At 52.7% G+C, this 27,152-nt stretch overlaps 1 protein-coding gene across 1 annotated transcript in view; it reads right to left on the bottom strand.

Moving 5' to 3' along the window:
* Positions 1-27,152, bottom strand: part of LOC127474810 (uncharacterized) — a 1,039,526-nt gene that overhangs the window by 295,171 nt on the left and 717,203 nt on the right. Inside the window, 2 exon segments of the mRNA XM_051796115.1 lie at positions 17,771-17,855; positions 17,858-18,609. Of these exon segments, the coding sequence (XP_051652075.1) occupies positions 17,771-17,855; positions 17,858-18,609 (837 nt within the window).

Raw genomic sequence — 27,152 nt, 5'->3', positions numbered from 1 at the left:
TTGGTGGGGCAGCCTGGGCACTTCTTGGGCAGCAAGAGTTTTTTGTAGCGGCAAATTTTGTCTGGCAGGAATATTCATTTGGATTAAATTTTTCACGAGGTGGGACCGGCCATTGCAGAGCAGGCCTGAAAAACGGGAACAGCAGCTCTTCACACCAGGAAAAAATCTGGAAGCTTTGGCTTCAGGTGTAGTTTGTGCAGCCTGGGAACTTCTTGGGAAGGAAGAGTTTTTTGTGGCGGCACCTTTTGTCTGGCAGGAATCTTCATTTAGAGTAAATTTTTCAGGAGGTGGGACGAGCCATTGTAGCAGGGCTGAAAAAGGGGAACAGCAGCTCTTTCACCCAGGGAAAAAAGTCTGGATCTTTTGGCGTCAGGTGCAGTTCTTGGGGCAGCCTGGGCACTTCTTGGGGAACAAGAACTTTCTGTGGTGGCACCTTTTGTCTGGCAGGAATCTTCATTTGGATTCAATTTTCCAGGAGGTGGGACCGGCCATTTCAGAGCAGGGCTGAAAAAAGGGAACAGCAGCTCTTTCCACCAGGAAAAAAGTCTGGAAGCTTTGCCTTTGAGGTGAAGTTGGTGGGGCAGCCTGGGCACTTCTGGGGCAGCAAAGACCTTTCTGTGGTGGCACCATTTCTCTGGCAGGAATCTTTAGTTGGATTCAATTTCTCTGGAGGTGGGACCGGCATTACAGAACAGGACTGAAAAAAGGGAACAGCAGCTCTAGCCACCAGGAAAAAATTCTGGAAGCTTTGTCTTTGAGGTGTAGATTTTGGGACAGCCTGGGCACTTCTTGGGCAGCAAAGACCTTTCTGTAGTGGCACCTTTTCTCTGGCAGGAATCTTCATTTGGATTCAATTTTCCAGGAGGTGGGGCCGGCCATTGCAGCGCAGAGCTTAAAAAAGGGAAAAGCAGCTCTTTCCACCAGGAAAAAATCTGGAAGCTTTGACTTCAGGTGTAGTTTGTGCAGCCTGGAAACTTCTTGGGAAGGTAGAGTTTTTTGTGGTAGCACCTTTTGTCTGGCAGGAATCTTCATTTGGATTCAATTTTTTAAAAGGTGGGACCGGTCATTGCAGAGCAGGGTAGAAAAAAGGAACAGCAGCTCTTTCCACCAGGAAAAAAAGTCTGGAAGCTTTGTCATGGAGGTGCAGTTGTTGGGGTAGCCTGGGCACTTCTTGGGCAGGTAGAGCTTTCTGTGGTGGTGCCTTTTGTCTGGCAGGAATCTTCATCTGGAGTAAAGTTTTCTGGAGGTGGGACCGGCCATTGCAGCACAGCACTGAAAAAAGAGAACAGCAGCTCTTTCTACCAGGAAAAAATCTGGAAGCTTTGGCTTCAGGTGTAGTTTGTGCAGCCTGGGAACTTCTTGGGAAGGAAGAGTTTTTTGTGGCGGCACCTTTTGTCTGGCAGGAATCTTCATTTAGAGGAAATTTTTCAGGAGGTGGGACGAGCCATTGTAGCAGGGCTGAAAAAAGGGAACAGCAGCTCTTTCCACCAGGGAAAAAAGTCTGGATCTTTTGACGTCAGGTGCAGTTCTTGGGGCAGCCTGGGCACTTCTTGGGCATCAAGACCTTTCTGTGGTGGCACCTTTTGTCTGGCAGGAATCTTCATCTGGAGTAAAGTTTTCTGGAGGTGGGACCGGCCATTGCAGCACAGGACTGCAAAAAGGGAACAGCAGCTCTTTCTACCAGGAAAAAATCTGGATCCTTTGGCTACAGGTGTATTTAGTGCAGCCTGGGTACTTCTTGGGCAGGAAGAGTTTTCTGTGGTGGCACCTTTTTTCTGGCAGGAATCTTCAGTCGGATTCAATTTTCCAGGAGGTGGGACCGGCCATTGCAGCGCAGGACTGAAAAAAGGGAACAGCAGCTCTTTCCCTGAGGAAAAAAAGTCTGGATCCTTTGGCTTCAGGTGTAGTTGTTGCAGCCTGGGTACTTCTTGGGATAGATGAGTTTTCTGTGGTGGCACCTTTTTTCTGGCAGGAATCTTCAGTAGGATTCAGTTTTTAAAAAGGTGGGACTGGAGATTGCAGCGCAGGGCAGAAAAAACGGAACAGCAGCTCTTTCCCTAAGGAAAAAAAGTCTGGATCCTTTGGCTTCAGGAGTAGTTGGTGGGGCAGCCTGGGCACTTCTTGGGCAGCAAGAGTTTTTTGTAGTGGCAAATTTTGTCTGGCAGGAATATTCATTTGGATTAAATTTTTCACGAGGTGGGACCGACCATTGCAGAGCAGGCCTGAAAAACGGGAACAGCAGCTCTTCACACCAGGAAAAAATCTGGAAGCTTTGGCTTCAGGTGTAGTTTGTGCAGCCTGGGAACTTCTTGGGAAGGAAGAGTTTTTTGTGGCGGCACCTTTTGTCTGGCAGGAATCTTCATTTAGAGTAAATTTTTCAGGAGGTGGGACGAGCCATTGTAGCAGGGCTGAAAAAAGGGAACAGCAGCTCTTTCACCCAGGGAAAAAAGTCTGGATCTTTTGGCGTCAGGTGCAGTTCTTGGGGCAGCCTGGGCACTTCTTGGGGAACAAGAACTTTCTGTGGTGGCACCTTTTGTCTGGCAGGAATCTTCATTTGCATTCAATTTTTTACAAGGTGGGACTGGCCATTGCAGAGCAGGGCTGAAAAAAGGGAACAGCAGCCCTTTCCCTGAGGAAAAAAAGTCTGGATCCTTTGGTTTTGAGGTGTAGTTGGTGGGGCAGCCTGGGTACTTCTTGGGCAGCAAGAGATTCCTGTGGTGGCACCTTTTGTCTGGCAGGAATCTTTATTTGGAGTAAATTTTCCAGGAGGTGGGACCGGCCATTGAAGAGCAGGTCTGGAAAAAGGGAACTGCAGCTCTTTCCACCAGGAAAAAAGTCTGGAAGCTTTGGCTTCAGGTGAAGTTGGTGAAGCAGCCTGGGCACTTCTGGGGCAGCAAAGACCTTTCGATGGTGGCACCTTTTGTCTGGCAGGAATCTTCATTTGGAGTAAAGTTTTCTGGAGGTGGGACCGGCCATTGAAGAACAGGCTTGAAAAAAGGGAACAGCAGCTCTTTCTACCGGGAAAAAAAGTCTGAATCCTTTGGCTTCAGGTGCAGTTCTTGGGGTAGTCTGGGCACTTTTTGGGCAGCAAGAGATTCCTGTGGGGGCCCCTTTTGTCTGGCAGGAATCTTCAGTCGGATTCAATTTTCCAGGAGGTGGGACCGGCCATTGCAGCGCAGGACTGAAAAAAGGGAACAGCAGCTCTTTCCCTGAGGAAAAAAAGTCTGGATCCTTTGGCTTCAGGTGTAGTTGTTGCAGCCTGGGTACTTCTTGGGAAGGAAGAGTTTTTTGTGGCGGCACCTTTTGTCTGGCAGGAATCTTCATTTAGAGGAAATTTTTCAGGAGGTGGGACAAGCCATTGCAGCAGGGCTGAAAAAAGGGAACAGCAGCTCTTTCCACCAGGAAAAAAAGTCTGGATCTTTTGACGTCAGGTGCAGTTCTTGGGGCAGTCTGGGCACTTCTTGGGCATCAAGACCTTTCTGTGGTGGCACCTTTTGTCTGGCAGGAATCTTCATCTGGAGTAAAGTTTTCTGGAGGTGGGACAGGACTGCAAAAAGGGAACAGCAGCTCTTTCTACCAGGAAAAAAATCTGGATCCTTTGGCTTCAGGTGTAGTTGGTGCAGCCTGGGTACTTCTTGGGATAGATGAGTTTTCTGTGGTGGCACCTTTTTTCTGGCAGGAATCTTCAGTAGGATTCAGTTTTTAAAAAGGTGGGACTGGAGATTGCAGCGCAGGGCAGAAAAAACGGAACAGCAGCTCTTTCCCTAAGGAAAAAAAGTCTGGATCCTTTGGCTTCAGGAGTAGTTGGTGGGGCAGCCTGGGCACTTCTGGGGCAGCAAGAGTTTTTTGTAGCGGCAAATTTTGTCTGGCAGGAATATTCATTTGGATTAAATTTTTCACGAGGTGGGACCGGCCATTGCAGAGCAGGCCTGAAAAACGGGAACAGCAGCTCTTCACACCAGGAAAAAATCTGGAAGCTTTGGCTTCAGGTGTAGTTTGTGCAGCCTGGGAACTTCTTGGGAAGGAAGAGTTTTTTGTGGCGGCACCTTTTGTCTGGCAGGAATCTCATTTAGAGTAAATTTTTCAGGAGGTGGGACGAGCCATTGTAGCAGGGCTGAAAAAAGGGAACAGCAGCTCTTTCACCCAGGGAAAAAAGTCTGGATCTTTTGGCGTCAGGTGCAGTTCTTGGGGCAGCCTGGGCACTTCTTGGGGAACAAGAACTTTCTGTGGTGGCACCTTTTGTCTGGCAGGAGTCTTCATTTGCATTCAATTTTCCAGGAGGTGGGACCGGCCATTGCAGAGCAGGGTTGAAAAAAGGGAACAGCAGCTCTTTCCACCAGGAAAAAAGTCTGGAAGCTTTGCCTTTGAGGTGAAGTTGGTGGGGCAGCCTGGGCACTTCTGGGGCAGCAAAGACCTTTCTGTGGTGGCACCATTTCTCTGGCAGGAATCTTTAGTTGGATTCAATTTCTCAGGAGGTGGGACCGGCATTACAGAACAGGACTGAAAAAAGGGAACAGCAGCTCTAGGCACCAGGAAAAAATTCTGGAAGCTTTGTCTTTGAGGTGTAGATTTTGGGACAGCCTGGGCACTTCTTGGGCAGCAAAGACCTTTCTGTAGTGGCACCTTTTCTCTGGCAGGAATCTTCATTTGGATTCAATTTTCCAGGAGGTGGGGCCGGCCATTGCAGTGCAGGACTGAAAAAGGGAAAAGCAGCTCTTTCCACCAGGAAAAAATCTGGAAGCTTTGACTTCAGGTGTAGTTTGTGCAGCCTGGAAACTTCTTGGGAAGGTAGAGTTTTTTGTGGTAGCACCTTTTGTCTGGCAGGAATCTTCATTTGGATTCAATTTTTTAAAAGGTGGGACCGGTCATTGCAGAGCAGGGTAGAAAAAAGGAACAGCAGCTCTTTCCACCAGGAAAAAAAGTCTGGAAGCTTTGTCATGGAGGTGCAGTTGTTGGGGTAGCCTGGGCACTTCTTGGGCAGGAAGAGCTTTCTGTGGTGGCGCCTTTTGTCTGGCAGGAATCTTCATCTGGAGTAAAGTTTTCTGGAGGTGGGACCGGCCATTGCAGCACAGCACTGAAAAAAGGGAACAGCAGCTCTTTCTACCAGGAAAAAAAGTCTGGATCCTTTGGTTTTGAGGTGTAGTTGGTGGGGCAGCCTGGGCACTTCTTGGGCAGCAAGAGATTCCTGTAGTGGCACCTTTTGTCTAGGAGGAATCTTCATTTGCATTCAATTTTCCAGGAGGTGGGACCGGCCATTGCAGCGCAGGTCTGAAAAAAGGGAACAGCAGCTCTTTCCACCAGGAAAAAATCTGGAAGCTTTGGCTTCAGGTGTAGTTTGTGCAGCCTGGGAACTTCTTGGGAAGGAAGAGTTTTTTGTGGCGGCACCTTTTGTCTGGCAGGAATCTTCATTTAGAGGAAATTTTTCTGGAGGTGGGACCGGCCATTGCAGCAGGGCTGAAAAAAGGGAACAGCAGCTCTTTCACCCAGGGAAAAAAGTCTGGATCTTTTGACGTCAGGTGCAGTTCTTGGGGCAGTCTGGGCACTTCTTGGGCATCAAGACCTTTCTGTGGTGGCACCTTTTGTCTGGCAGGAATCTTCATCTGGAGTAAAGTTTTCTGGAGGTGGGACAGGACTGCAAAAAGGGAACAGCAGCTCTTTCTACCAGGAAAAAAATCTGGATCCTTTGGCTTCAGGTGTAGTTGGGGCAGCCTGGGTACTTCTTGGGATAGATGAGTTTTCTGTGGTGGCACCTTTTTTCTGGCAGGAATCTTCAGTAGGATTCAGTTTTTAAAAAGGTGGGACTGGAGATTGCAGCGCAGGGCAGAAAAAACGGAACAGCAGCTCTTTCCCTAAGGAAAAAAAGTCTGGATCCTTTGGTTTCAGGAGTAGTTGGTGGGGCAGCCTGGGCACTTCTTGGGCAGCAAGAGTTTTTTGTAGCGGCAAATTTTGTCTGGCAGGAATATTCATTTGGATTAAATTTTTCACGAGGTGGGACCGGCCATTGCAGAGCAGGCCTGAAAAACGGGAACAGCAGCTCTTCACACCAGGAAAAAATCTGGAAGCTTTGGCTTCAGGTGTAGTTTGTGCAGCCTGGGAACTTCTTGGGAAGGAAGAGTTTTTTGTGGCGGCACCTTTTGTCTGGCAGGAATCTTCATTTGGAGCAAAGTTTTCAGGAGGTGGGACGAGCCATTGTAGCAGGGCTGAAAAAGGGGAACAGCAGCTCTTTCACCCAGGGAAAAAAGTCTGGATCTTTTGGCGTCAGGTGCAGTTCTTGGGGCAGCCTGGGCACTTCATGGGCATCAAGACGTTTCTGTGGTGGTACCTTTTGTCTGGTAGGAATCTTCATTTGTATTCAATTTTTTACAAGGTGGGACTGGCCATTGCAGAGCAGGGCTGAAAAAAGGGAACAGCAGCTCTTTCCACCAGGAAAAAAGTCTGGAAGCTTTGCCTTTGAGGTGAAGTTGGTGGGGCAGCCTGGGCACTTCTGGGGCAGCAAAGACCTTTCTATGGTGGCACCTTTTGTCTGGCAGGAATCTTCATTTGGAGCCAAGTTTTCTGGAGGTGGGACCGGCCATTAAAGAACAGGCTTGAAAAAAGGGAACAGCAGCTCTTTCTACCGGGAAAAAAAGTCTGAATCCTTTGGCTTCAGGTGCAGTTGGTGAGGCAGCCTGGGCACTTCTTGGGATAGATGAGTTCTCTGTGGTGGCACCTTTTGTCTGGCAGGAATCTTCATCTGGAGTAAAGTTTTCTGGAAGTGGGAACGGCCCTTGCAGCACAGGTCTGAAAATAGGGAACAGCAGCTCTTTCCACCAGGAAAAAAGTCTGAATCCTTTGGCTTCAGGTGCAGTTCTTTCGGCAGCCTGGGCACTTCTTGGGCAGCAAAGACCTTTCTGTGGTGGCCCCTTTTGTCTGGCAGGAATCTTCATTTGGATTCAATGTTCCAGGATGTGGGACCAGCCATTGCAGAGCAGGGCTGAAAAAAGGGAACAGCAGCTCTTTCCACCAGGAAAACTTTCTGGAAGTTTTGTCTTTGAGGTGAAGTTGGTGGGGCAGCCTGGGCACTTCTGGGGCAGCAAAGACCTTTCTGTGGTGGCACCATTTCTCTGGCAGGAATCTTTAGTTGGAGTAAATTTTTCAGGAGGTGGGACTGGCATTACAGAACAGGACTGAAAAAAGGGAAGAGCAGCTCTTTCTACCAGGAAAAAATGTCTGGGACTTTTGGCTTTGAGGTGTAGATTTTGGGGCAGCCTGAGCACTTCTTGGGCAGCAAAGACCTTTCTGTAGTGGCACCTTTTCTCTGGCAGGAATCTTCATTTGGATTCAATTTTCCAGGAGGTGGGGCCGGCCATTGCAGCGCAGAGCTTAAAAAAGGGAAAAGCAGCTCTTTCCACCAGGAAAAAATCTGGAAGCTTTGACTTCAGGTGTAGTTTGTGCAGCCTGGAAACTTCTTGGGAAGGTAGAGTTTTTTGTGGTAGCACCTTTTGTCTGGCAGGAATCTTCATTTGCATTCAATTTTCCAGGAGGTGGGACCGGCCATTGTAGCGCAGGTCTGAAAAAAGGGAACAGCAGCTCTTTCCATTAGGAAAAAATCTGGAAGCTTTGGCTTCAGGTGTAGTTGGTGGGGCAGCCTGGGCACTTCTTGGGAAGGAAGAGTTTTTTGTGGCGGTACCTTTCGTCTGTCAAAAATCTTCATTTGGATTAAATTTTTTAAAAGGTGGGACCGGTCATTGCAGAGCAGGGTTGAAAAAAGGAACAGCAGCTCTTTCCACCAGGAAAAAAAGTCTGGATCCTTTGTCTTTGAGGTTCAGTTGTTGGGGCAGCGTGGGCACTTCTTGGGCAGCAAAAACCTTTCTGTGGTGGCACTTTTTGTCTGGCAGGAATCTTCATCTGGAGTAAAGTTTTCTGGAGGTGGGACCGGCCATTGCAGAGCAGGGCTGAAAAAAGGGAACAGCAGCTCTTTCCACCAGGAAAAAATGTCTGGATCCTTTGGCTTTGAGGTGCAGTTGTTGGGGCCACCTTGGCACTTCTTGGGCAGCAAGAGATTCCTGTGATGGCACCTTTTGTCTCTGAGGTGTTTTTTCCCTGTTATCAAGTCCTTTATGGCGTCAATCACAGAGCACTGGGACTGCTCACAGGGCATGATGAAGGAACACAGCAGCAGTGTGGAAAGAGGAGGTAGAAAAATACATTCCTGTATCTAATTGCCTTCTTCAGTTAGAGAAATTGCTAATCTTGTGACATTATTTGTACTGGACCCTTCTAAGGATGTACGTTTGCCCAGACCTTTTGCTCTAGATGTGCCAGCTACACCAAATGAAACCAGAGAGAATCTCAGCGAAGCCACAAATCAGCTTTTATGGCACTTGGCACTCTATGGGGTTTAGCACTGGAGCTCAATCTCTCTGGGATGGCTGGTCCAGAACAGTTCATTTAATGAATGGTGCTGTTGCTGAACTTCCCTGGGCACATTGCAATTGGCTACTGAGGCTGAAAGGTTTCCTCGAAGGATTTTTATCTTTTGAAACTACAGGCTGAATTTTAGGGATAAACTCCAGTATTCTGAAAGTGGAAAGTTGATCAAACAGAAAAGACTGTTTCTTCTACAACAGATTTGAAATAGTCCACTTGTAAAAATCACAAAGCTTGAAGTCTACTCAGCAGAGCTGATTCCTCATCTGCACTGATCATCAGCAACTGGCCTCTCTCCTATTTCAGGGTCTCATCTGTGTACACTGGATTAAGGCCTCCTCACTTCTTAAGAAAAGTAGTGTTATAAGCTCACAGTTCTGGCAAGGTTTCCTTAGTAGATGGGTTGAAAAGCAAAACTTTGTTGCCATGACCAACGAATGCAGAGCCCAAGGTTGTTTGTGGTGCTAGCTTTGCTCCACTCTCTAATAACTTCTGTCCAGATCAGTGCTGGCAACAAGAATTCCAGGTTAACGCTTGTTTCATTTTTCAGGCTTTGCATTTCAAGAATGGGGAGTTGTTATTGGAAACTCTGCCATGGCTGTCAGTAACAGCCTTGGAAAACAGTTTTTCTTATTTCTGAGGGAGAAGTTTCCAACCCAGCTTTGGAGTATGCAAATAGTTGAATGACTTGTTGTACAATTGGAAATAAAAATCAATACATTTGCTCTGATTAATGTCTTAAGTTATATTTGGCTAAAGAGTTCTTTTCTTGTTACCTTCTTTAAAAAATAGAACCCACAAGCAGAAAGGTGATCTCCTGAAGTGTTGCAACCTTTTAAGTCCACTTGTTGCCACACAACAATAGCATGCCAATATCACATCCAAAGATACAGAATCTTACAGAGATACACACAAATAGATACCTATACATATCTATGTATGTATATCTATCTACCTATACATATCTATACATATCTATACAAATACACACAAGAAAGTCTGGGGTTCCTGATGACAGTTCTACACGGGTAATGAACAGAGGACTGGTTTGATGTGTCATACAACTGTGGGGACCATGAATGTATGTTCTGAGCTTTGATTTACTGTCCTGGTTTGTAACTGCCTGCCTTCCCTTTCAGGGGAACACAGGCCTCTATTTTGCACGGTCTGTTTTGTTTCACTTGGCAGTGTAGACTAGGGGCAGAAGAATTTTTGAAGCCAAACAGCTCGATCCTGATTCAGTTCCTTTAGTGGTGCCTAAAACTCAGGAGCTGGACCCCACGGTGCCGGTGGGACCCTCCCAACTCAGCATGTTCCATGATTCCATCAAGTCCAACTGTCAGCCCAGCACTGCCCCAGCAACCCCCAAACCACTAAAGCGTGTCAGCCATGGCCAGATGCAGGCGCCTCTGAAACACCTGCCGGGGTGCTGGCTCCGCCTGGGCAACCCATGGCAGTGCCCGAGCCCCCCCGAAAAACACAGCGAGAAACCTTTGTCCAGGAGCTGACCTGAAGCTCCCCTGCCTCAGCCTCGGGCCACGTCCCCCGCTCCTCCCAGCGCAGGCTCCTTTCCAGCAGCCCCCTCGGCAGAAGGCGGCTCAGGGCTCCCCTCTGCTCCCCCGGCCGGCTCCGCTCCGGCCCCGCTCCCGCCACGGCCCCGCTCGGCTCTGCACGGGGAAGGAACGCGCCCACCCCCGGCCCGACACCCCCGGGAGCCGCGCACCGGGGGTCCCTCCCCGGGGGTCACTTGCCAGGGGTTGTTCACCGCGGGTCATTCACCGGGGGTCCCTCCGCAGATGTCACTTACCGGGGCTTCTCCCCCGCGGGTCGCTCACCGGGTGTCACTTACTGGGGGTCGCTCACCGGGGGTCGCTCACCGGGGGCCGCGCACGGGGGGTCCCTCCCCCGGGGCCGCGCACCGGGGGCCACTCGCCGGGGCTCTCGGGGCCGCTGCCCGGGGTCTCTGCCCGGGGGCCGCTCAGCGGCAGCGCTCCCGCTCCCGGCCCCGCCCCGCCCGCTCCCACCCAAACCCCACCAACCGCCCCTCTCGGCCCCGCCCCCGCCCCGCCCAAGCCCCGCCTCGCCCCGCCCACTCCGCCGCCTCCCATTGGCTGCGCACGTTCGGCCCTGGAGCGAGGAGCGCGCGGGGAGCGTTGCCTGGAAACCGGCCAGGGAATCCCGGGAATCCTCGAGGCGCCGGCGCTGCCCCCCCACTCCTGGAGCAGCGGCCGGGCCCGCCCGGGGAGCGGGCACTCAGCGCCCGGCTGCGGCCGCCAAAACGGGCAGGGAAGCAGGCGCGCGGGAGGCGGGCTTCGGGCCCCGGGCAGCGAGGAGCCCTTAACTGATATTTGGCTAAAGAGTTCTTTTCTTGTTACCTTCTTTAAAAAACAGAACCCACAAGCAGAAAGGCTATCTCCTAAAGTCTTGTAACCATTTAAGTCCACTTGTTGCCACACAACAACAGCATGCCAATATCACATCCAAAGATACAGAATCTTACAGAGATACACACAAATACGTATCTATACATAGGTATGTGTATATATACATATCTACACAAATACACACAAGAAAGTTTGGGGTTCCTGATGACAGTTCTACATGGGTAACAGCGGACTGGTTTGATGTGTCATACAACTGTGGGAACCATGAATGTAGGCTCTGAGCTTTGCTTTATTCTCCCGGTTTGTAACTGCCTACCTTCCCTTTGGGGGGAACACAGGCCTCTATTTTGCACGGTCTGTTTTGTTTCACTTGGCAGTGTAGACTAGGGGCAGAAGAGTTTTTGGAGCCAAACAGCTCGATCCAGATTCAGTTCCTTTAGTGGTGCCTAAAACTCAGGAGCTGGACTCCACGGTGCCGGTGGGACCCTCCCAACTCAGCACGTTGTTCCATGATTCCATCAAGTCCATCTGTCAGCCCAGCACTGCCCCAGCAACCCCCAAACCACTAAAGCGTGTCAGCCATGGCCAGATGCAGGCGCCTCTGAAACACCTGCCGGGGTGCTGGCTCCGCCTGGGCAACCCATTGCAGTGCCCGAGCCCCCCCGAAAAACACAGCGAGAAACCTTTGTCCAGGAGCTGACCTGAAGCTCCCCTGCCTCAGCCTCGGGCCACGTCCCCCGCTCCTCCCAGCGCAGGCTCCTTTCCAGCAGCCCCCTCGGCAGAAGGCGGCTCAGGGCTCCCCTCTGCCCCCCCGGCCGGCTCCGCTCCGGCCCCGCTCCCGCCACGGCCCCGCTCGGCTCTGCACGGGGAAGGAACGCGCCCAGCCCCGGCCCGACACCCCCGGGGGCCGCGCACCGGGGGACTGTCCCCGGGGCTCACTGCCCGGGGGTCCCTCCTCGGGGTGACTTACCGGGGCTCCCTCCCCGGGGTCACTTGCCAGGGGTTGTTCACCGCGGGTCATTCACCGGGGGTCCCTCCGCAGGGGTCACTTACCGGGACTTCTTCCCCGCGAGTCGCTCACCGGGTGTCACTTACTGGGGGTCGCTCACCGGGGGTCGTTCACCGGGGGCCTCGCACGGGGGGTCCCTCCCCCGGGGCCGCGCACCGGGGACCACTCGCCGGGGCTCTCTCGCCCGGGGGCCACTCGCCGGGGGTCTCGGGGCCGCTGCCCGGGGTCTCTGCCCGGGGGCCGCTCAGCGGCAGCGCTCCCGCTCCCGGCCCCGCCCCGCCCGCTCCCACCCAAACCCCACCAACCGCCCCTCTCGGCCCCGCCCCCGCCCCGCCCAATCCCCGCCTCGCCCCGCCCACTCCGCCGCCTCCCATTGGCTGCGCACGTTCGGCCCTGGAGCGAGGAGCGCGCGGGGAGCGTTGCCTGGAAACCGGCCAGGGAATCCCGGGAATCCTCGAGGCGCCGGCGCTGCCCCCCCACTCCTGGAGCAGCGGCCGGGCCCGCCCGGGGAGCGGGCACTCAGCGCCCGGCTGCGGCCGCCAAAACGGGCAGGGAAGCAGGCGCGCGGGAGGCGGGCTCCGGGCCCCGGGCAGCGAGGAGCCCTAAAAAGAACAACAGTGTTGGAAGAGAGGGAACTCATCGCACCGTCACAGAACAGGCTGAGGTGGAAGGGACCCACGAGGAGCGTCGAGTCCAAGCCTTTGCCCGGCACAGCACCGACCCCAAGAGTCACACCGTGTGCCTGAACTCTGCCAGATCACAGTCCAGCATCAGCTTCATGTGCCGTGAGGCCCCACGTGTGTGTTTGCTCCCCGTGTCGAGTGGGAGAGATGACACTCCCTTAGAGTGGAATAAAGATTATCCTAGACTGGAACTGGCAGCTGTGATAAACTGTATCCCGAGAGCATTTAACTGGTAGCAGTTTTCCCTGGGCTCTAGCTTGCTATTTATTATAGTTATTTGCAGACAGGAAAGGGGAGAGAATTAAAAAATCTCTTTCTCCTTGCCCCCTCCACAACAAGTTGGAGGACATGTGGGTGTTGAAACAGAGCTTAACAAACAGTCCAGCCTTGAGAGAGTGGGGAGAGCACAGGGGGGCTCAGTTTAACCGTTTGTCTGGTTTTCTTCCTTTCTAAGGAGGATTTATTTTTCTTAGGTGGGAAATTGCCAAAAATAGACAGCAAAATCAGACTGCAGTTCAGAGATCACACTCTCATCTCTGTGGAACCAGATCAAGAGAATGCTGTGGGTACAGTGAAGCCACCCCTGTACATTTGGGGTGGGCTGGGGAGTGCATGTGAGGCATGTGAGTTGTTGCTCTCCTGTGCAAAAGGTCTATAAGGGTCATGCAGTTACACTGAGCTGGATCCTGCATCCCATTAGGGTTTGTTAGGATACTGTGGGGTTGTTTGTTGAGTGATATGGCACATTCCAACCTTCTGGAGGGGGGGCTTCAAAACTAAATTCAGCCTATGATTCTGTATGGGAGGTACATGGCTTTTGTCTCAGGTTTGATGGGGTAGATCATTACAGCAGCTAAATGGCCTCTACAGGTCTTGATAATAGGTTTTTTTCTATTCTTTGTATTTAAGAACAGGAATAATTTATAAAAATAGGTTTTCTCAGGAGAGGGAATTCTGCTGGTTGCAGCTGCTGCTGTGGCTGCATTTAGTCTTCACTTCTGGGTTATCTCTGTATCCAAGCAGGTGCCAGGGGCACTACTAAGTTGTTCCACAACATTGATCCATGCATCTTGCATTATGCTGTGTTTATACTGCTTCTTATCCATGAAGGTTTTTTAGTATGAAATTGTAGAAGTGCTTTTTATCTCACTTTAAAAAAAATAAGGGGGCGGGACACACAGCAAAGATTATCTTGTACAGTTTGGGGTTTGTTTGGAGGAATTGAATGTTTCCCAAGAAAAACACACCATAACTTTCTGATTTTTTTCCTCCATCTTGCTTGTGTCCATATTGAGACTGTGTAGGTTTTGGAGACTTTTTCCCCCCAGTTTTTGGGCCACCTTGCCTTCTGATGTCACACAGATCAACCCAGGATGACAGGACACATGGAAGACCTGTGTCCACAAATTCCATGTGCAACCTGCCCAGAGAGCTCTGAATTGCTTTGCACAGCTCTGACCAAGGACTGATGATGGGCATGTGATTTTTAAGAAACAGATCAGTATCAGACTGGAAATGTGTTGATGCACACCTGTTCATTAATACTTTCCCTTAAATGGCCTGTTTTCTGTACAGCATCACTCCTGGGACTCTAGCAGGGGCAGTTTTAAGGCAGAAGATGATTGTAAATAAATTTTCAGAGGTGTTTTGGAGAGTCCTTTATTGCTGTCGGAGGTGGCTGTTGGACAATTCATTTGGGAGGGTGACTTGCATGCTTTGTTGTAAGAGTGACTCCAGAATTAAGGAGCATTGGCAAGTGCAGTGAGATGAGTCTGAGGCTGTGGATCACATGTGACTGTTTCCTTCCTGCTGTCTTTTAGGATGAAATCCGCAGGGAGATGGTTTATGTGTATCATTCCTTAAGGAACAGGAGAGACACTCCCATGATGGGGACAGATGACACTGGCAGTGAGGATGGCACGGCCCAGGTTTGTTCCTGCAGACACCCCAAAACTTATCTTTCCATGGGGGGTTTTGCTGCATGAGATGAGCTTGCCCAGAATGGCAGCAGGGCCTGGGTTCTGCCGTGATCCTCAGCACCCAGAGCCTTTCTGCCCAGCCCTGCAGTGCCCAGAGGAGCTGAGGCTGCACCACAGAGGCAGTTCAACAGTGGAACTGAGCAATGTGATCTCATGCTTAATTAAACACTCGAGATGTTAACAGGATTTCTGGTGCATGCCTTATGGCCCAGTGAGCAAAGCTACTGGAGCAACTAAAACCAGCTCTTACAGGTGTGTCCTTAGCACATCCTCTACTGAGGCTACTGGATAGGCCAGCAGATATTCCCTAGGGATCACTGCCATGCTAACCCCGTGTTAGATTCTGTATCCAATGGAACACACTGCAGGGGTGTTCGTTTTAGGGTAGGGTGGGTCAGCACTGTGAGTAAAGACCTACCTTGTTCTGAAATGTACTTTTCAGGTTGTCTCTGTTCCTGCTCGCAGGTACAGTGTGCTTTTGCTGGGTCATAAATCCTTCCTAAGCATGGCTTTGAGCTTTGGAACCTTTATTTCTGCTTTTTTGGCAGTGAGATGCTGTGTCTTTGCTCTGTGATCCGAAACACTGGAATGGCAAAACAGGGCACAGTCTGTCCTTGTCTCAGTAATTACAGCAAGGCTTTTTGCCTGGCACTTATTTTTCTTTGGAAGTAAATCTCACTGGTCCTCCAGAGCTGAGGTTGTACACTGGCACCTGAACAACATGTGCAGATCCCAGAAAATTCCTTCTTGCCCTTGAAGACTCCAGGCCTGGGAATGGAGCTCCTCTGTGGTTGTGTCAAACTATATCCAAAGACTGCGTGTGGCAGCTAGAAATAAACTTCTGTGAGCTTCCAAAAATAATGGGTAGGGCTAGGCAAGAGTGTAAGTTTAAGGCTATTTAATTCTTCCATGTGTAAACCACAGGAGAAAGCCACGTGCTGTAAACATCCCCACCTCCAAAAGCGTGCTGGAACACGGAATAGAGTTCAGCATTTTCCCTACGAAGATAAAACAGGCCTGGATGAAACCGAGTCTTCTGGAGAATGCTCTCAGTGACACCAGTGCCATGTGGGAAGGGAGCACATTCCTGCTGCTCCCTCCCCACAGCCTCACACACTGCTGTGCAATAAGGACACTGCTCTCAGCTGAAGGATTTGTTTTCTGTTTCTTCTTCCCCAGCAGACTCACGGGCTGCGCTTTCCTTTGTCATACTTGGAAGCACTGAAGCAGATTTGGAGGAGCAGCACTGTTCATGTTAAAGAGCTTAACCTCACCTCAGATGAAGAGAAGGCAAACCTTGCCTTGTCCCTGTGGAGTGAATGTCTGATTGAAGTTCTTTGATGCTTCTGTGAATTAGCTGCTCCTCTAAAGGAGTGTTTCTGTCTATTAAGCATCTCCTGAGAGCAAGGCTTATTAAATTACTTTTTTATCCATCCAGCCTCTGGTTTGTGGTGCTGTCTAAACAAATACTTGCTTTTCTTTCCTCAGTTTTAGGAAACTGGGCGTGGGGAAAAACAGGTAAGCTGCTCAGTGTCTAGTGAGCTACAGCTCCATGTCTGGGGATGCACAAAGTCACTCCTAGTAACACCAATGCAGTGGTATCCCCTTCCATCTGGAGAGCTGCTAAAGTTATACATGGGGCAGGATCCAGAACCTTGGGCATAGAACAGTAACTTGTTTTTTTTCATTTGTAAAGTTCAGCAGCAAGAAAACACGTTTGTTCAGTTTGACTGTCCTGACAGGACAGAAGCTTCTCAGTAGAAGCTGTGTGTGTGTAACAGTTTGTTTGGATACATGTCCGGAATAAAGACAAGTGCCAGAAATATTCAAACACACAAAATATCTTTTATTGCAGTGAGAATAATAATAATAGTAATAAACTTAGCAAGAGGAATTAAAAACTAAAAAGGATACAAAATAACTACCTTATTGGGTGGAATTAAAACAAATACTACGAACAGCATTTAATACAGAATTAACTAGTGAAAAGGGATACCAAAAAAGGATCTTAACACAATATTATGGATAACACGATATTGGTTAGTAAAAAGGGAAACTAAAGGAAAAATACCATAAACATAAAAGGGGAATTAAAGAAACACTAAAAGGATATTAAAAAGTTTGTTCTCTCAGTTGCTTCCTGTCAATAAACTGTGCTTACCCACACAGACAGCCCAGGGCTGCCAGGATCTGCAGCAGCTGGTCGGTGCCCGTGCTTAGCGGGCGTCCCCATGGAACAACACAGTCTCCATGGCAGGATGAGGATCGCTCACCCCAGCAGTCCTGACACCCCATTTTATCAGCTCTACATTACACCACGTAGGGCCAGTACCCAGTATAAGGTGATGCCTGAGTGGCAGCCAAACCCTGCCTGTTCATCACCTGATAGCAACAGTCTGTGCATGCCCTGCTGTAGGGCAAGGGGCCAGTGACCCCTGCCCACAGAATCTTCCTCCCATCATCATCTTTCTCACCCCTATGGATGACCTCTATCACTGTGTTTCAAGGGTAGATGTATCTATCTTGCAATATGTAGCAAAACCAAGGAAGAACTCAGCTCTGATAATAGGGGATATCAGGCTGACTTGCTAAAAAGCACAATGGACCTTACAATTAGCTTGTGCCATGAAGTTACATTGTACCACACTCTAGCTGGTTTCACATCCTAATATGATTCCTTTCTCACGCCTCTATGCTCCATTGATCATCTAATTCAAAAGTACCCCCGTTAAAATTGGCATTAAAAATCATTCAAAATTTTAATTCATCTTCAAACACTGAAATAGATTTGAAATGAGGTTAATGAGAATAGTGGGGGGGAAAAAAACACCCGAGCCCAAAACCAAAACAACCTCCAAAACTGTTCATTTTTCCACTGTATTTTAAACAAGGAAGTCTGTAGAGCAGCAGAAAACAGGACACGTGGGCAGGTGTGAAAGTCAGACTGGGGTTTGTTGCACTGGTTCCAGTGCTCTTTGCTTCAGTGTAACTGGTCATTTTGAGATGAGACTGGGGAAACTGGGCTGCCAGGGCAGAGACCACTGGCTGGCCCCACTGGTTTTTGCTGGGCAGTGGGTAATTTCTGCCTCACTTGTCAGAACCAGCCCACAGTTATCAGGGAATGGGGAAGTGGTGAATTTGGCTTTCAGACTAAAATGAGGTTAAACTTACACATATTCAAAAGAATAAACTGATGTTAGAGTGTAGATACTCAAAATCCTGAAGACCTTTTGAAACCTTTTTTGCGTGTCAGTCCTACGGCCAAAGCTCTTCCCGCAGTCGGGGCACTGGTAGGGCTTCCCTTACTGGTGGGTCTGTTGGTGTTTGGTCAAGGTAGAGCTGTGGGTGAAGCTCTTCCCACACTCCCCACACTTGTAGGGCCTCTCCCGCTGTGGATGCGCCGGTGGGTGACGAGGTTGGAGTTCTGCTTGAAGCCCTTCCCGCAGTCGGTGCAGCGGAAGGGCCTCTCATCCGTGTGCGTCCGCTCGTGCCTGAGGAGATGTGAGCTGGTCTGAAACCTCTTCCCACATTTCCCACATGTGTAGGGCTGTTCCCCGGTGTGGATGCGTTGGTGGGCGTGAAGATTGGAGCTGTCACTGAAGCTCTTCCCACATTCCCCACACGTGTAAGGCCGCTCCCCAGTGTGGATGCGTTGGTGGCTGAGGAGGTTGGAGCTGCAGTTGAAGCTCTTCCCACATTCCCCACATGTGTAGGGAAGTTCCCCAGTGTGGATGAGCTGGTGGGAGTGGAGGGTGGAGCTGTGCCTGAAACTCTTCCCACATTCCCCACACGTGTAGGGACGTTCTCCAGTGTGGATGCGCTGGTGGATGTGGAGGTTGGAGCTGCAGCTGAAGCTCTTCCCACATTCCCCACACTTGTAGGGACGTTCCCCAGTATGGATGCGCTGGTGGGTGCGTTGAGTGGACCTGTCACTGAAGCCCTTCCCACATTCCCTACATGTGTAGGGCCATTCCCCACTGTGGATGCGCTGGTGTTGGATAAGGTTGGAACTTTGCCTGAAGCTCTTCCCACATTCCCCACACGGGTAGGGCCGTTCCCCGGTGTGGATGTGCTGATGGGTGAGGAGGGTGCTGCTCCTGTTGAAGGTCTTCCCACATTCCAAGCACCTGAAGGGTTTCTCCCTGCTGGGAGGCTGCTCAGGCTCCACCAGGTCAGAGCTCCCCCTCAAGCTCTGGCCGCCTTCCCGGCACAGGCTGGCTCTTTCCTCCTCAGAGCACCCTGGGCTGGCTTTGGAGCCCCTCCTGCGGGGGGATCTCCGGCCCTTTTCCTCCCCGCTGCCTTCCTGCGCCGGGGAGCCCTTCAAAACGGCCTCTCCCACCAGGGTCTCACGGGGGGATTTGTCCTCCGGGCTCTCCGTCCTCACCTCGGGGCCTGGGGCAGGAAGCAAGAAGGACAGGCAGGGGATTTGCCTCCGGCCCACAGGGAAGGCCAAGGACATCCCCCCAACTCCGGCCCCGGCAGGACGGCGGCGCCAGCGGGGTTGTCCTGCAGCCGGGGCCATGCTGGGCTGACAGAGCCAGCACAACACCCGCCCAAAGGGACACTGACTTCCTCCTCACCTGCCTGGGGGGCCCAAGGCATCTTCCTCTTCCTCGCAGCCTCCTCCTCCATCCGCCCAAGCTTTGGGAAGGACAAATCCTGATGGGGGGAAAACAAGGGCTGAGCGTGTTGGCTTGGGGGTTCCTCCTGCCCAAGTCCATCTCTAGAACTCACCGGGCATCCTGTGACCATAAAAACCTCCCAAACACCAAGATTCGGCCCAGAAATCCCAAACCAACATGATTCAGGTAAAAAACCTCTTAGAAATGGCGAGATGAACCTCCTCACAAACTACAAAAAGTTAAACTTAAGCGAAAAAAATACACAAAATATGAAGATTCAACCCCAAAAAAGGTGTTCAATTGGGAGGATGAGGAGAGTGAGGTCACTTCATGAGCACTTGATTGAGTTGCAATATATTAATCAAAAGCTGTATTAATGTAGTATCACTTAAAACTCGCCAGGGCTGTTCCTCAAGGTTCTCTGGCCCCCTGCCAGTCTGGGGTTGTTTCTCCAAACCACCAAACCAAGTGTGCCAAACGCCCTGGTTGGTCAGTGCTGGCACTCGGTGAGGGGATGAGAAAACTGCACCCAGGGCTGGGCTGAAAGAGGCTTCAGCACCACTTCTGATGGCCCAGGGGCAGCATCTGGCTTCTCCCAAACAGAGACATGGCACTTGTTCCTCTGCAGGGCGTCAAGGGCAGGAGGGTGACTCCTGCTGCATGGATGGTGTCCTAGTTAGAACAGCTGGGACCGATTCATCACTGGATAGGTATAGCCCAGAACTGTGTATTCTATGGCCCTCCATGCCATTTCCCAGAAACTGTTGTCAGGGGCAGAGGGGGCCTGCCTGTGGGGGGATGTTCCTGTCCTCATACCCTTTTATGGAATTCCCCGCTCTGAGGGAAGGATTGACCATTCCTTTTATGGAATTCCCCGCTCTGAGGGAAGGATTGACCATTCCTGCCTGAACTGGAGAATATATAAACCTGGAGTTTCAGAACTTTTCTACCACTCGTGGGACCCAGAGGAGGACTGCAGCTCACTGCTCTCGGCCAGACTGAGACCACCACCCTCGACTGGACTGCAATCACCATTCTGACCGGACTGCAACAGCTCTCCCACCAGCAGGTTTTTCCGCTCTCCCTTTACTTTGGGCTCAAGGGGGGCCCGGGGAACACCGCTTGTTCATATCCCAGGGTGCTGGGTTGTACATTTGGGTTTTTGTGGATTGAAGCCAGTTGTTTGTCTGCATAATCATACTTGTTGTGTTGTTTTAATAAATTGTTATTCTGACTTGTGGTCTCTCTTTTGAGTTGAGTTCATTTTCCCTGCTGGCTTACCCTTAAACCAGCACAGATGGAATGGCAGAGGATCCCTTGGGTCCCCAGGTTGAATCAGCACTCGGGGATACAAACTGCGCTCAGGCTCAGGATGCAGCTGCCAGCACAGATTTCCATGCAAAGTCTGCAGGGAGTCAATCTCTGGAGAGTAGGTGTGCAGGGACCTGAGGGGATTATGGACAGGGGCCCAGCAGGGACAGCCAGGGCCTGCAGGGGAAGGCACAGGCACAACCTGGCCCCCCACACTGCCAGGGCTGTCTCTGCTCCTCCTTGCAGGCTCCGTGGCCAGGCACAGTTTGTGTTCCTGGGTGCCCACCATCTCAGCACTTGGAGACCCTCAAATCAGCGCCCGCAGCTCTGCAGCAAAGCCCCAGCTCACCTGGCACACAGGGGATGGACACAGCACCTGCTCAGGGATGGGCTTTCACAGCTTCTGTCTCTTCCCCACCACAGGGCTCTCCTTCCTCAGCAGCACCTCTGCCTTGCACTTATTCTCAGCCTCACCTCAGGGACAGCTCTGGGCTCACCTCCGCGCCACTTCTCAGCCTCACCTCAGGGCCTGGGCTCAAGGACAGGAACCTGCAGGGAGGGGACATCAGGTGCAAGCTGAGGGCTGCCTGCTTGCACTGGCCTCTGGGCTTCCTTCTCCTTCTAAAACTATGCCAGAACTCAGCCTGCTTTTCTAACACCACACATTTACACACTAGCCTTGGAGATATATATGGACAGACATCTCTATCACCCTGGGGATGGAGCCTCAAGCGTGTGCTACCATAGGAATGGCAATCACAGAATCACAGAATCAGCTGCGTTGGAAAAGACCTCCCAAATCATCAAGTCCAACCCCTGATCCAACCCCACTGTGCTTCCCAGACCATGGCACTGAGGCCACATCCACCCTCACCTTCAACACCTCCAGGGACGCTGACTCCACCCCTCCCTGCCCAGCCCATTCCAAGGCCTGATGACTCTCTTGAGAAGAAATTGCTTCCCAATATCCAACCTAAACCTCCCCTGGCACAGCTCAAGACCCAGCCCTCTTGTCCTACTGCTGCTTCCTGGCAGAACAGCCCCACCCCCACCTGGCTCCAACCTCCTGGCAGGGACTTGCAGACAGTCAGGAGGTCTCCCCTGAGCCTCCTCTTCTCCAGCCTCAACACCCCCAGCTCCCTCAGCCTCTCCTCACACCACTTGTGCTCCACTCCCTTCCCCAGCCTCGCTGCTCTTCTCTGCACCTGCTCCAGCCCCTCCAGGGCCTTCCTCAACTCAGGGGCCCAGAGCTGGACACAGCACTCCAGGGGTGGCCTCACCAGCGCTCACTCCAGCCCAACAATCACTTCCCTGCTCCTGCTGACACACTCTTCCTCACACAGGCCACCAGCCATTGGCCCTCTTGGCCACCTGGCCACACTCTGCCTCCTCTTCAGCTTCCTGCCCATCCACACTCCCAGCTCCCTTTCTGCCTGCCTGCTCTCCAGACACTCTGGCCCCAGCCCGGGGGGCTGACGGGGCTTCTTGTGGCCAAAGGGCAGGACCCGGCCCTTGGCCTGCTGGAACCTCATCCCCTTGCAATCAGCCCATGGATCCAGCTGGGCCAGGTCCCTCTGCAGAGCCCTCCTGCCTTCCAGCACATCAACACACCCCCAGCTTGGGGTCACCTGCACATTTGCTGATGAAATGCCTGGTTCTGCAGCAGCTGCAGATGCTCAAGGGGCAGCAGGACCAAGTCAGGGGTCTGGGGGGGCCTGGGGGGCTTTGGGGTGTGGGAGGGTCCTGGGGGAGCTGGGGAGGGGCTTTGGGGATTGGGGGTACAAACCAGGACAGACCAGGACAGACCAGCACAGACCAGTACCTCCTCACTGCTCCCCAGATCTCTCCTGAAGCTGGGCCCCGTTGTCCTGGGACATCTGAGCCCCCCCCAGTGCCCTCCCAGTACAGCCCAGTGCCCCCAGTACAGCCCACTGTGTTCCTGTCCCAGGGTGCCAGGTGATCCCTCTTTGGGGGGTGTTGGAGGCATTTCGGGAGGGGCTGGGGGAGATTTGGGGGGGGTCGGGGGGAGGGTTTAAATGGGGATTTGGGAGGTTTTGGGGGGCTTTGGGTGCATTAAGGGGAGTTAAAAGCGGTGTTGGGAGGGCAAAGGGATCTGTAGGGGGAGGTGATTAAAGGGAAAATGGGGGTTAGGAGACATTTGGGGTGGTTAATGATGTCTATGGGTAAAGAGGAGGGGCAGCAGCATGCTAAGGTGAGTCCTGAGACCCCCCTGGTGTCCCCAAGACCTTCTTGGTGTCCCTAATTTCCCCCCTTAAGACCCTGAGACTCCCCTGGTGTCTCCAATGTCCCCAGGGCCTCCAGATCACGCTAATTCCCATCTTGACACGCCCAATTCCACTGTCCACAAACCCCTCCCCACTCTCCCCAGTGTACCCAAACCCCATCCCTGATGTCCCCAACCCTCTATCTCACCCCAGGAGCCCCCACTGGACCCTCTGAACACAAAAACGCCCTCCCACACACACACTCACAGAAAGGCCAAGGGCATCTGGGGACACGTTGGGGACAGTTGGTGGCTTTGGGGGATTACTGGGGGTTACTGGGACACACTGGGGGGAACCAGGGGGCACTGGGAGGGACTGGGGGGCTACTGAGGGATGCTGGAAGAGCACTGGGAAGGACTGGGAAGTTACTGGGGGATTACCAGGACACACGAGGGGGCACTCAGAAGTTACTGGGCCATACTGGGGGTTACTGGGTGCTCACTGGAGAATCACTGAGCCATACTGGGGGGCAGTGGGAGGTCACTGGGACACACTGGATAGTCACTGAGGGGGTTACTGGGCTGTACTAAGGGTCACTGGGAGGTCACTGGGCTATACTGGGGGCACTGGGATCCCTTTACCTGGATGTGGTACATCTCCCGCCCAGACTTTGGGGGGCTGGGGACCCCCGGAACACACTGCTAGGCTTTAAGGGACCCCCCCCCCCCCCCGTGGGGTCTCTGTGTGCTGAGTGTTGGGGGTCTCTGGGGTTCGGGCGGGGTCTCTGGGATCCCCTTTCCCTGGGGCCGGTTCGCGGGGCCGGCCGGAGCGCTGTGGCGGGAAAAGTAATGGCGGATCGCGCAGAGCCTCATGGGAGTTGCAGTTCCCCCTTCAGTACTCCGCCGGCGCGCCTGCGCAGTGCAGGCAGGGCGTTGACAAAGCCCCCCCCCCGGTTCCAGGCCTGCGCTCTGACTCTCGAGAGCCCCCGAACCCCTCGGCTAAACCCTCCCGAACTCTCCAGCCTTTCCACCCACAGCCGCGCTCCTCGCAGCCCCCGAGGGGATCCCCAGAGCCCCGCTCTCCCGCAGGCCCCGCCAGCTCACAGTGCAGCACGGAGCCAGCGCCATCTTTGCTTCCCGGAAGCACCCGCGGCGCTCTGCGCGCGCACCGCCTTTCCAGAGCCCCCTCCACCCCCCGCAGCCGCAGCCTCCGCCCGCCCGCCCGTCAGGAATGTTCGCACGGGCGGTGCCGCAGCGCCCTCAGCCTGAACTGAACCTGCTTTTACCTCATGAAATCTTTGATCTCTGTTAGCCAAGACCCTCTTTCCTTCCCCAATTGTCTTGTCCTTTGTGGGGGGCGGTCATAGCGGCCCTTTGCACTTGAGCGGACTGAGGTTTCTACCACAAAGGGCCAGTCCCCTCTCACAGGGGCAGCTTCTTCCAACAGAACCCTTCCTGGGGGTGTGTGGAGATTCCTGCCTTAGCTGGGGACCCCCCCAAGGTCAGTCCTGGAGGTTGAGAGCAGAGATCTCCCCACGAACGTTGGTCTGGGGGAGTTCCATCCATCTCTAATTAAGAATTATTGCTTTTGTGCCAGCTTTAGTAGAATTGCTTCAACGATTGCTTTAGTGTAGAGCACTGTCCTATCTTATCCTGTCTTTTAGTGTTTCTCTTGTGCAGTAAAAAAATCCTGATGAAGATCTTTTGTCTGATCATTTGTATCCCTAAATAATCCCCTTCTATCAATAGATCTGATTTGCCATCATTAAAACCTGGGGGACCTAAATGGTTCAGTCACACCTCTGTAATTCCTCTAAACTGAAAGTGTTGGCATAATGCAAGGCTGAGATTGGATCCAGCAGCCCCCAGCACCCCACAGTAAGTTGGGAGCTCAGGGGGGCCACCTCCCTTTCCCAGCCCCTCTGTGCCCAAAGACCCTCATAGGACCATCTGACCCACCAGACCACCCCCCTTTTTCCATGCTTCACTCTCTTCCTTTCACTTTTCCATAGTCCCCTCAATGCCCACCCCACCCCCAGATTATTCTGGGGGTCCCAACCCCATTTTTCCCTCCTCTCACATCATCCACATCATCCCCCCAATCCCGAGCTTCCTCCAACTCAATTTGAGGTCCCACCACCCCAAAAAAAGGGTTTAGGTATGGTCCTGGGTGGGCTCTGAGTATGTTTGGGGGGTTCTCCAGGGCCTTTGTGCAGGTTTAGGGGGGTCCCAGCACCTTTTGGGGTGAGCTGGGTGCCTTTTAAGGGGCAGGTGCCCCACCAAGACCCCCCCAGAGCAGGCTGACACAGGGGAACAAAGGGGGGCCCCCATTCCTGATCCATCCTGGGGCTGGTTCTGCCCCCCCCAAACTTGGTTCCACCCCTTGGGATTCCCCCAAGGCCCTCCCCCACTGCCCCCCAATAACCGGGACTGGGGAGAACTGGGAAGCTTTACTGGGAACACTGGGAGCAGCCGGGCGGAGGCAGAGTGACAGCAGGGGAGGGGGGGACACACGACCCCCCAAAATCCTCACAGGGACAGGGGGGTCCAGGCTGGGCCCGAGGCCCTGGGGAGGGGCTGCGGCCGCCGCCGGCTCAGGAGCTCTGTGGGGAGAGAAAAGGGGGTGACAGCGGGGTGGGGGGACAGGGGGGACACCGGGATACACCGAGACCTGGACTGGATCCAGTGGGACCAGAACTGGGGAACAGGGATCATACTGGGAGCACCTGGCAGCATGTTGGAGGCAACTGGGATATACTGGGAGTGACTGGAACCACAGTAGGGGTGACTGGGAGCAACTGGAACCACACTGGGGGCAATTGGGATCATATTGGGAGCAACCGGGCCCCTACTGGGGTCATACTGGGATCATACTGGGAGTGACTGCAATAATACTGGGAGTGTGTGAGAGGGACTGCAGCCATACTGGGGATGAGTGGGATCAAACTGGCTTCCTACTGGAAGTGTCGGGAAGTCACTGGTATCATACTGGTGGCAACTGTGATTGTACTGGGATCATACTGGATCAGACTAGGATCATACTGGGAGCAACTGGTTCTATGCTAGGGGCAGCTGGGAACTACTAGGATCCCACTGGGAGGAAGTGGGAGCAACTGGGACCATGCTGGGCACAACTGGGATCATATTGGGAGCAACTGGCCCACAGTGAAGGTGGCTGGGGTCATACTGGGAGTGACTGGGAGCATTCTGAGGGCAGTTGGGACCATGTTGGCGCAACTGGGATATACTGGGAACAAGTGGGATCACGCTGTAATTGACTGGGATCATACTGGGAGGCACTAGGACCCTACTGGGGTTGACTGGGAGTGGCTGTGAGAAACTGGGATCATGCTGGAAGCTACTGGGAGCATTCAGGAGTGAATGGGACCACACTGGGGGCAACTGGGATATACTAGGAGAGACCAGGAGTGAGTGGGATCATATTGGGACTGCCTGGGAGTGTACTGGGACTGACTGGGAGCATGCTGAGGTCAGCTGGGATATACTGGGAGAGACTGGGACTGACAGGGATCCTACTGGGAGGGACTGGAACTCTAGTTGGGTGACTGGGAGCAAGTGGGACCCTGCTGGGGGCAAATGGCTTTATCCTGGGAGTGCCAGGGCATGTCTGGGTTCATCCTGGGTGTGAGTGCCACCATATAGAGGGTCACTGGGATCATACTGGAGTCATACTGGGAGGGACTGGGAGAGACTGGAACTACAGTGGGGTGACTGGGAGCAACTGGGACCATGCAGGGGGTAACTTGGATCCTACTAGGAGAGACTGGGATCATACTGGGACTGACTGGGAGAATGCTGGAGGCAACTGGGATATACAGGGAGTGGCTGGGAGTGACTGGAACCATAGTAGGGGTGAAGGGGAGCAACTGGAACCATACTGGGGGCAGCTGGGCCCCTGCTGGGGTCATACTGGGGTCTTACTGGGAATGACTGCAATAATACTGGGTGTGTGTGAGAGGGACTGCAGCCATACTGGGGATGAGTGGGATCAAACTGGCTTTGTACTGGAAGTGTCTGGAAGTTACTGGTATCATACTGGGAGTGACTGGATTCATACTGGGATCATACTGGGATCAAGTGGGACCATGCAGAGGGCAAATGGCATCCTCCAGGGAGTGACTGGGAGTGACTGGGGCCATACTGGACTCAGACTGGGAGTCCCTGAGAGTGAAAGGAACCATCCTGGGGGTGGCTGAGAACAACTGGGACCACCTTGGGGGCAACTGGGATCCTATTGGGAGTGACTGGAATGACTGGGATCATAGTGGGAGTGACCAGCACCATACTGGAATCATAGTGGGAGTGACTGTAAGGGACCAGAATCAAACTGGGAGTGACTGGAACTACGCAGGGGGGAACTGGGAACCAGTGGGGCCAGGCTGGAAGGCAACTGGGAACATCCTTGGAACAACTGGGATCCTGCTGGAAGCAACTGGGAGTAACTGGGAGTGACAGGGTGCATGCTGGAGGCAACTGGCATAAACTGAGAGTGACTGGGAGTGACTGGGAT

Source organism: Manacus candei, unplaced genomic scaffold (assembly GCF_025592945.1).
Source record: "Manacus candei isolate 608988 ecotype Guabito, Panama unplaced genomic scaffold, ASM2559294v1 h1tg000045l, whole genome shotgun sequence".
NCBI lineage: Eukaryota > Metazoa > Chordata > Aves > Passeriformes > Pipridae > Manacus > Manacus candei.
This window is presented reverse-complemented; position numbering and strand designations above follow the sequence as displayed.